The sequence below is a fragment of the Salmo salar genome, chromosome 13 (assembly GCF_965601325.2).
Source record: "Salmo salar chromosome 13, fSalSal1, whole genome shotgun sequence".
Taxonomy (NCBI): Eukaryota; Metazoa; Chordata; class Actinopteri; order Salmoniformes; family Salmonidae; genus Salmo; species Salmo salar.
Window position 1 is genome coordinate 27,915,999 of NC_138303.1, and position 9,689 is coordinate 27,925,687.

The window sequence follows — 9,689 nt, forward strand, 5'->3', positions numbered from 1 at the left end:
CCGATCCTCCCCAACGAGTTAACCCCACCCATTAAAAACACTGGCTGTAGTCACCATTTTATCCCCATTTACAAACCACACATATTGATGATGGTAAATAAATAATATAGAAAAATATAAAAACGTTTATTTTGGCTGTGCTTACTCTATGGCGGCCATATGAACAACAAGACAAACGCATGTAGCTAGCTAAGCAATCTGTTTTATTTTTATTGAATAACATGTTGTATTTGTTAGTCTTTTTCTGTAAATTGACAGTAGAATGGTCTTGTATCTGTGTTAAAAGATAGCAGGGAGTATAATAGAGGCAAAGCCACTGATGTGAGAGTAATTTGACCAGATGGCCATGCAGTGTTAGCTCATTCCTGGGAAAATAGCAGAGTATGTCTGGGCAAAAGCTATTATTCAGAATGGTGATGGAGAAATCCACATAGGCCTACAATAATTCTAGGTTTCCCTTGTAAAATCGAATTTCCTCCCCAAAACTGAAAGGAGTCTATGATGTAACAAAGTATATGACGTAATTTATTATTATTTTGTTAGTGTGTTTCAAAGTTCTCAGTTCTGAACGAATGAGACTTTGCCTCGGCTTCATCAAAAATGTTTATTTTTTGGTACTTAATGTGTATTTATTTAAAGAGCCCATGAGATAAATAGGAGATTATATCATATCTATTTTTCTTTCAAAAGTATATCTATTTGTATTTATATTTTCAGAGAAATAGTTATTTATCAAAGGGGAAAATGGAGGAGAAACCAACTATGAGTGATATCGATTTGGACAAGATCCTTTCTACACCTCAAGAAGTACCACATTCCGTTGAGGTGGTACTGAGGAAATTGGAAATTGCTGAAATGGGTCGAGCTAAACGAGTGAGTCACATTCTAAAAAGGGTTCCATTTGTAACGCCCATGCCCATATGCAATTATTGCTGTGAAGAATTGTCATAAAAATATGCATTTTAAGAAGAGCATATGAGCCCAGCTAGCATATTTGGTTCCCTGGAAGTTGTGGGAACATATGTTTTTGGTTTTACATTGGTTGTTGGAATGAAGCTACAAGTTTCCTGGCCGATAAAACTGAACGTTTTTTAAACGTTCTGAGAACAGAAGTCAAAATTTCGCCTGTGCTGGGTTCAGAGAACATTTTACTCTGGATCCTTGAAAGTTTTCATGGGAGGTTTTATTAATGCTCTGAGAACAGAAATTATGTTATTTGGAGGTTTTTGAATAACTTTGTTAAAACTTCCTGAATGTGTCATTAACAATTTAAATAACACCGCTAGCTTATTTTGGCGTAACTTTGGCTGGTATACATGGTTTAGGGTTCATATTACGATATTACTGCGCAGCATGTCTGATAGGTATTATGGCAGAATAGTGAAACATAAGATTATTAAAAATTATTATTAAAACTCCAAGCACATAAGTAAAGTATGTTTTTTTTGGTCAAATTCCTTAAATGTGCTGAGAATGTTCCAAAGCCAAGCAACTATCCTGCAACATTCCCAGAAAGTTGTGTGAAAGTTGTATGCAAAATAACCATAGGACAACCACGATCTCACCAAGCTCTAAGAAACATATGTGTTAGCTGGAATGAGATATGAGCATAGTTACCAATTTCCCCTCACTACCTGTAGGTCATATGGCAGAGAAGCACTTTTTCATGATGCCACGTGTTCTACTTCTTCATCTAATCACTTCATAGTAGTGTGGCATTCATGTTTTTACAGCACAGGTGGTAGTGCACTCGCCCCACTGTAACCTCAGAGTCAGGTTCAAGTCTCTCTACTGCTGTTCCCCTTCCATCGTTACACAATAGTCTTTGTAGTAGTATTCCATGTAGGCCTATCCAGTATCTCCTAGCCTCATACAAACCATCCTGATGCGAGATCAGGACATGTGCCTCTGTGTGTGAAGAAACACACACAGAGGCACAGACACACGCTTACACATGCAGATGATAAGACACGCACTCTACACACACGTACACGTGGATTTTGTATTGTAGATATGTGGTAGTAGTAGTATTATTAGTATTATTAGTAGTATTAGCTGCGGCCTTGGCAGCAGCTAATAGGAATCCTTAATAAATACAAATACAAATACCTACAGGACATGGCAGGGAGACTGCACGTGATCCTGAACAGTGTGAACAAGGCGCTGTACCGCATGCGCTTTGCCTCGGCTGTAGAGGAGGAGGATGATGACCTGATAACACAATCACAGCATCTGGAGGAGAAGCGTAGGCGTGGCCAGCAGCTCGTCACTATCCAAGCATTCCTACAGTCCAGCCTGGACAAGGAAAATGAGCTCAGCGTGGTCCTCCAGTGGCTCAGAAACATGAGTGAGTGGCACAGTGCAAAAAGCTGTTCAAAGTGCTTTAGAATTGGACCAAAGTGCTTCAGCAATTAATGCTCATACCATGGTTGTGATATATGTTCTGTACAATCATTTTTATACACTGCTTGCTCTTCAGGAGTTTAAGTTAGGACACTGTAAAAAACATTGTGACATTTGTTAGGGCTTTATTAATACAATTTTATTTTATTGATTGTTTGCTGTAGACCAGGAGCTGGGGGAGGTTGAGGAGGACGAGGACTTCCGGGAGGTGGATGGCATCACTGAGGAGTGGGTTGAGGAGATGCAAGACAAGATCCAGAGGTTCATGTCGGACATCCAAGCTTGCATTGTACGTCTTCATGAGCTTTGTGGATTCCTCTTTGAACTCGACACCAGGAGAACCAAAAAGAAAGAAGCAGAACATAAGAAGGGAGGTGTGTGGCACTGGTGGCTGGAGTCAAAAGTCGATGCCAGGACGATACTGAAGATCCAGGAGCTGCAGCCGCCCACAGTGGACCGCATGATGGCGGACCCCAGCCTGGCCACCAAGTCTTCCACAGATCTGTCCTTCATGCTGGGCGACATCGCCAAGTCCATGTCCTGCAACAAGGCCATGAGCATGGCCTTTAAGTTCATTCAGACGGGGCTCCACAACCTAAACGAGGCTCTGCAGGAGCGCACTGGCGAGGCCCACAAAGCCCAGGCCCAACTGGATGAGATGAAGGCTGATGACTGCCGTGCTAACCTGGCCCGTGCCAGAGCAGAGCTGGAAGGGGGCAAGACAAGGATCACCAAACTGGAGGGAGATAACTATAACCTTCAGGAGGAGATCGCAGCGCACAAGTTCCAGATCCACAAGCTGGATGGGATGGTCAGGTCAGGTCAACAGGGTCCTGTGATTAAAGTGATTGAGCCGGTGATGGAATTCCCCATGACTCAGAGCCAAACCCAGCCAGAGAGCACCTCAGCCTCATTCAAGCCGAAATATCCCAGACGGCCCCCTCTGTCTAAGAAGCCAAAGATAGCCCCATCAGTGGTGGAACCACAGCTACCCAAGAGCCCACCCAAGACTGCGGCTGGGACGGAGCCAGAGCCCATTGAGGAGGAGTATGTCGAAGAGGAGACGTACGAAGAGGAGATACCTCCCACACCTTCCCCTGTGTCTGAAGAGGACATCAAGCCCGAGCCATCACCTGATGAATTGGACCTCTTTGAGGCCATGGAGAAGAACAGCACCCGCCTCTTGGATGGCTTCCAGTCATCTGTGTTCAACATAATTGAAAAGTCCCTCAGTGTTAAGGGTATAGGCCTAGAGGCAGACAAGGCCAATGACGCCATCAAACTCTACATCATCCTTCAGAAAACCATCCGAGACTCCTTCAACAACATCACCTCCAAACTCCATCGGAAATTTACAGACAGCATCCTGGGCATGCCGTTTGAGGAGGACAAAGTGGCCCGGGAGGGGTTCTGGGACGACACCACCAAGTCACCAGGGGACATGCTCAAAGAGATCAACTCTATGTTCATCAGGCATGACCAGAACATTGAGAGTTTGGGTGCCAATGTGCACATGCTCATGAAAGAAGAAGACAAGAACGCCAAGTCAGCTTCCAAGAAAGGACCCCACCAAGAATGCCGTCACTCTGTGTCTGAGGTCCTGATCCAGTTGAAGAACATCAACAACATGAGCAAGCAGCAGGCCTGTAAGATGCGCCTGACCCTGGAGAACCTCATAGACATGAACAACAAGTTGGATAAGGAGACCAAGACTGAGGAGGAACAGCCATCCACCAGCCATTTCTCCATCTCGTCCTCTGACAGCTTTGTAGAGGAAGAGGAGATCAGAGTGGAGAAGAAACGCCACCACCACATTGAGAAAACTGTCAAAGTACCGGTAGAGAAGCGAATCAAGAGGAGACATACTCCACATCAGACAACGAGGCAAGTACTGAAACCCAGACTTATAGAGACAGCCAACCAGGGGGACATGGAGCGGTATAAGATGGAGATTGAGGAGGAGGGGAGGAAGATAGAGAAAACGGTGATGGTGGGGGCGACCTACCAGGTGAACGTGGTGTCTCAGAGGACCAACCTGAATCTCCTGAGGCAGGCGGCGATCAGCGGGGAGATCTCCACTGAGCTGTACAGCATGGCCAAGGACCTCATCACACACATTCTGGGCATGGATGAGATGAGACTGGCCTGCCTGCTCCGCAAGTTCATGGCCTACAGATCAGTGCAGCAAGTCAGGTATGATAAGAATTTATGCTCATACTCTTTTTTGGTAGAATTGTTTTGTTCATATGATTCACGTGACCATTTATTGATCAGAACTTGTATTTTTGGAATTCAACTTATTTTTCAACCTCTATTTTTTCTTTTCAGTTACAATCTGAATATGCAGTTACTTGCTGCTCGGGAGCTAAAGGATGGGCAGTCGGTAAAAGAAATATACTCCTTCCTGACAAAACTGGATGTGTACCAGAAACGGACGTTACGTCGGTGGAGTGCTAAACAAGCTGCTATTGAACACAACCGCAAGACCTGCCTTGCTCGCATGCTATATCTTTTCAGTGAGGTGAGGAAGAATAGTAGACACAAGCCTTAATATGGTTGCTACATTCACTTTCATTTCAGTGCTTTTGAAAAGGTATGGCTTTTCATGTGGCTTTATCGTTGGTTATCTTTAATAATGTTGTGGTCATTTAAAATGTTAAAGCTGTTCAATGGAACATTTGAAACCCCATGGGTTCAGAGCCTTTCCTCAAACACATACTTTTTAGAATGGTCATTCCCATGGAAAGCAAACTCTGTTGATCTATATCCGTTCTATGTGAAGCGATCCTGCTTCTGGCAGTAGGCGGTACAGTTTTCCGACTTTTGTTATCTCCGTCGGGTATTTGTTGGGTATTTCAACAGAAAATATACAAGAGTAATGGCTGTTCAGAAGGTATTTCACAGCGTATTGTTTGGACTGTACAACCATACTTCATATTATACTTTGAAATGTAGATGGCTAGATTAGTAAACGATGATACAAAAGACTTCCCGCACAGCACCTTTAAAATAAATAAATAAATCAACCACAATTCCTACAATTTCCTCAGATAAGACAAGACTACAATGTGCACCTGCTCACCCCGTTCCCGTGCCCCAGCCACTCCCGTCAACATCTGGCCATCAAGTCCCACAAGCTGACGTGGTCCCTGAACCCTGGTTGCCAGCGCCGCCAACTGCCCACTCCAGCCCAGGCCCCCCACCTGGTGATTCCCGCTCCAATGGCCGGACCCCTGAGCGGAGTCAGGTACGGGCAAGGCCATTAAGGTTAAGGGCATCATTACATGTTCCCCAAACAATGTGATATAGCTGATCAAGTGTATTTGTGGTCTATGCTATGTAGGAAAAACAAAACAAGCTCTGAAAACAAGGATAGCAGAACACAGGAGTAATATCAGGACTCGTCACAACATTAGCTCTTTGGCATCGAACATGTTAAGACTCCTAGGAGGGGCGGAGATACTGATAATCTATTATTGAGAAGAGAATTCTATTGGATTTACCGTTTGTGTACCATGTTTCCTAGAGGTCTGAATCAAGAGTTTGATATCAGACCATTTGTTACCTGAATATGTCACTTTACTTTGATTTGTCTTCCCTTCCAGGTTACCCACATGGTTATTTTGTAAATATATATTATTTTCTGGAACCATTACATGTACCCATCTCATTGTTATTTAATTATTAGAGATATACAAATGTTTTTTTTTGCACCCATCATGCGTCACATGGTAATGTGAGGTGAAATGTGTATATTTTGGGATGTGAACACTCAGTGTGTTTGACCTGACGAAGATCCATTTTGGATCGAAACGTTATCAATAAAGCGGTGAATTGGGAGCTTTAACAGTGTGCGGGCCTTCTTGTTCTATATAGGTACAGGGACTCCCACTGTCAAACCCCAGTATTGTGAACTCATTAAATGGCCTTTATGTTGCTGCAGTAAATTATTATTAAGATACTGCAGTCATGTAACCATACTGCAATGTTCAGCCTCAGCTCTCCCTTCCCTTCCTAATTGGTACAGATACAGTAACTCAGTGCTTTGTCTCTCTCAGGGAGCTGTTGAGGGGCCAGCTACCCACACTGTGGCATTGTAATCTGACCATGAACAACATGCAGCTGGCCAGGAAGATGGCCTCTCCCCCCTGCAACCTCTCCTCCATCCCTCTGCTGATGGAGATGAACGTCAACCATAGCCGAGCCACTGCACTGCGCTCTGCACAGGGCAGGTAAGGCCTCACACACTGCATCAACTGGTATCAATGGATAGGAGCTTGTTTGGACAATTCAAGGCAAGATCTTAGTATTTTAGGATTATGTCCTTCCCCCTGGTGAAAGGTATAGACTGCTTGTGATATTGAGTTTCAGTTCTAAATTTTCATTGGTTTGTGATGTGTGAACTGCAGTGGTGTAAAGTAATTAAGTAAAAAATACTTTAAAGTACTATGTACTTATTGAGTGTGTTCTCATCTCTTCTCTGTCTCAGGATGAGTGGGGGATAGCTGCATGCTTGCAAGAGGAGATGTGTTGATGCATAGGGAGATGATCTACTGAAGGGATCCAGTCTGTCACTAATCTCAAACGCCATCCAATAAATAATACTTTCACTCCAGCCCCATGCTCCATGCCTCATTTACTCCTACACTGTAGTTTTCAGTGGCGTCACAGGACAGCTGAACAAGCACATGTGCAGAAGGTACAGTTGTTGAGCTGTCGGGAAGAGGCGTCCAGTGAATCCATTCACATAGCCACATCATTTAAAAAACCTTGATGAGAGGGGTTTCCTCTCCCCTTCCATAAGACTTTCCGTCTTTGTTTGCTTTGGTATCAGGACTGGACATGGGTTGATTCCTACAGTATGTTAATGCATGCGGAAGCCTACTAGGAGTCTTTAACTGCTTCCTGAAAACCCTATTAGAAGTGTATCTGGCTTTCCAGAGCAGTTCTGAGAATTAACTTTTTTTTAATTCACTCACAGTCGCACACAATATCCACCATATACCTTTGCACAACAAAAGGTGTATGTACACTCACACTACACATTTACGTTTAAGTAATTTAGCAGACGCTCTTATCCAGAGCGACTTACAGTTAGTGCATTCATCTTAAGATAGCTAGGTGGGACAACCACATATCAGAGGCATAGAAAGTACACGATTCCTCAATAACGTAGCTATAAGTAGAGTCAGTAGAGTCAGACTCTGTTGTTCTAGCTTCATGGGGAAGCTGGTTCCACCATTGGGGGTGCCAGGACAGAGAAAAGCTTGGACTGGGCTGAGCGGGAGCTGCCCTCCCACCACAAGAGACCTGAGGTGGCAGAACAGTGCTTGGGTTGTGGTGTAGGGTTTGAGCATAGCCTGAAGGTAGGGAGGGGTAGTTCCTCTTGCTGCTCCGTAGGTAAGCACCATGGTCTTGCAGTGGATGTAAGCTTCGACTGGAAGCCAGAGGAGTGTGCGGAAGAGCGGGGTGACATGAGAGAACTTGGGAAGGTTGAAAACCAGGTTGGCTGCAGCGTTCTGGATAAGTTGCAGGGGTTTAATTGTCACTCGCAGGGAGCCCTGCCAACAGTGAGTTGCAGTAGTCCAGACAGGAGAGGACAAGTGCCTGGATTAGGACCTGCGTCGCTTCCTGTGTGAGGTAGGGTCATACTCTATGGATGTTGTAGAGCATGAACCTGCAGGAGCGGGTCACTGCTTTGATGTATACAGAGAACGACTAGGTGTTGTCTCAGGTCACACCAAGGTTCTTTGCACTCTGGGAGGGCAACACTGTGGAGTTGTCAACCGTGACAGAGAGGTCTTTGAGTGGGCAGGCCTTCCCCGGGAGGAAGAGCAGTTCCATCTTGTCGAGGTTGAGCTTGAGGTGGTGGGCCGACATCCAACTGGAGATATCTGCCAGGCACGCAGAGATGCGTGTCGCCACCTGGGTGTCAGAAGGGGGGAAAGAGAAAAGTAGTTGAGTGTCAAACGCATAGCAATGATAAGAGAGACCATGTGAGGATATGACGGAGCCAAATTACTTGGTGTATAGAGAGAAGAGGAGATGGCCTGGAACCGAGCCCTAGGGGACACCAGTAGTGAGAGTACGTGGTGAAAACACAGATCCTCTCTACGTCACCTGGTAGGAGCGGCCTGCCAGGTACGATGCAATCCAAGAGTGTGCAGCGCATGAGACGCCCAGCCTGGAGAGGATGGAGAGGAGGATCTGATGGTTCACGGTGTTGAAGGCAGCGGATGGATCTAGGAGGATGAGAACAGAGGAGAGAGAGTTAGCTTTGGCAGTGTGGAGAACCTCCATGACACAGAGAAGAGCAGTCTTGGTTGAGTGGCCCGTCTTGAAGCCTGACTGGTTAGGGTCAAGAAGATTGTTCTGAGAGAGATAACAATAAAGTTGATAAGAGAAAGCACGTTCAAGTGTTTTGGAAAGAAAAGAAAGAAGGGATACAGATCTATAGTTTTTGACATCAGATGAGTCGAGAGTTGGTTTCTTGAGGAGGGGAGTAACTCGAACCATTTTGAAGTCAGAGGGAACGCAGCCAGAGGTCAGGGCTGAGTTGATGAGGGAAGTGAGGAATGGGAGAAGGTCTCTAGAGATGGTCTGGAGAAGGGTGGAGGGAATGGGGTCGAGCTGGCAGGTTGACGGGTGGCCAGACCTCACTAGTCGCAGGATGTCATCTGGAGAGAGAGGGGAGAAAGAGGTCAAGGCGAAGGGTAGTTATGTGTGAGTGAGACCAGTTTACTCAATAGACTGAGTGAATGAGTAGCGGATGTTGTCAACCTTTTTTTCAAAGTGGTTGACAAAGTCGTCCACAGAGAGGGAGGAGGGAGGGGGACGGGGTGGAGGATTAAGAATGGAGGAGAAGGTGGAAAAGAGTTTCCTAGGGTTAGAGGCAAAAGCTTGAAATTGCGGTTGAAAGTGGCAGATACAGAGGAAGAGAAGGTAGAGAGGAGGGAGTGAAAGCATGATAGGTCCTCTGGATGTTAGTTTTCCTTCATTTTTGAGTGAAGAATCATTTTTGGTCTCGCTTTAAACTACGTTCAGCTTATAAAGGCTTCATAAAGCCTTCATAATACCTTCATAAGCACTAAATAAATGTGTTACAAAGCATCTATAACCGTATGTCATGCTTTATAAAGGGTTGATAAATGTGGCATAACTGTGTGACATAATCACCAATGTCAAATGTGACATGAGTAACAATGTCGAATATGATATAAACGTGTGCTTTATAAAGGCCGACATATTGTGCTGAAGGAAGGATACACTCTAAAGTGATGTCATGT

At 44.9% G+C, this 9,689-nt stretch overlaps 1 protein-coding gene across 1 annotated transcript; it reads left to right on the plus strand.

Annotated features, from left to right (window-relative positions):
* The first annotated feature begins 53 nt into the window (after positions 1 to 53).
* Positions 54 to 7,416, plus strand: LOC106566705 (uncharacterized). The gene is made up of 8 exons (XM_014135004.3): positions 54 to 93; positions 718 to 873; positions 2,116 to 2,347; positions 2,568 to 4,596; positions 4,732 to 4,924; positions 5,454 to 5,650; positions 6,462 to 6,635; positions 6,893 to 7,416. Exons 1-8 carry the CDS (start codon positions 88 to 90, stop codon positions 6,906 to 6,908), a joined length of 3,003 nt encoding a protein of 1,000 aa, XP_013990479.1. The 5' UTR covers positions 54 to 87; the 3' UTR covers positions 6,909 to 7,416.
* Positions 7,417 to 9,689: the final 2,273 nt, after the last annotated feature.

Coding starts and splice junctions, on each gene's coding strand:
- LOC106566705 (XM_014135004.3), top strand. Junction 4,597..4,731: donor AGATCAGTGCAGCAAGTCAG/GTATGATAAGAA, acceptor TTTTCTTTTCAG/TTACAATCTGAATATGCAGT. Junction 4,925..5,453: donor TGCTATATCTTTTCAGTGAG/GTGAGGAAGAAT, acceptor CAATTTCCTCAG/ATAAGACAAGACTACAATGT.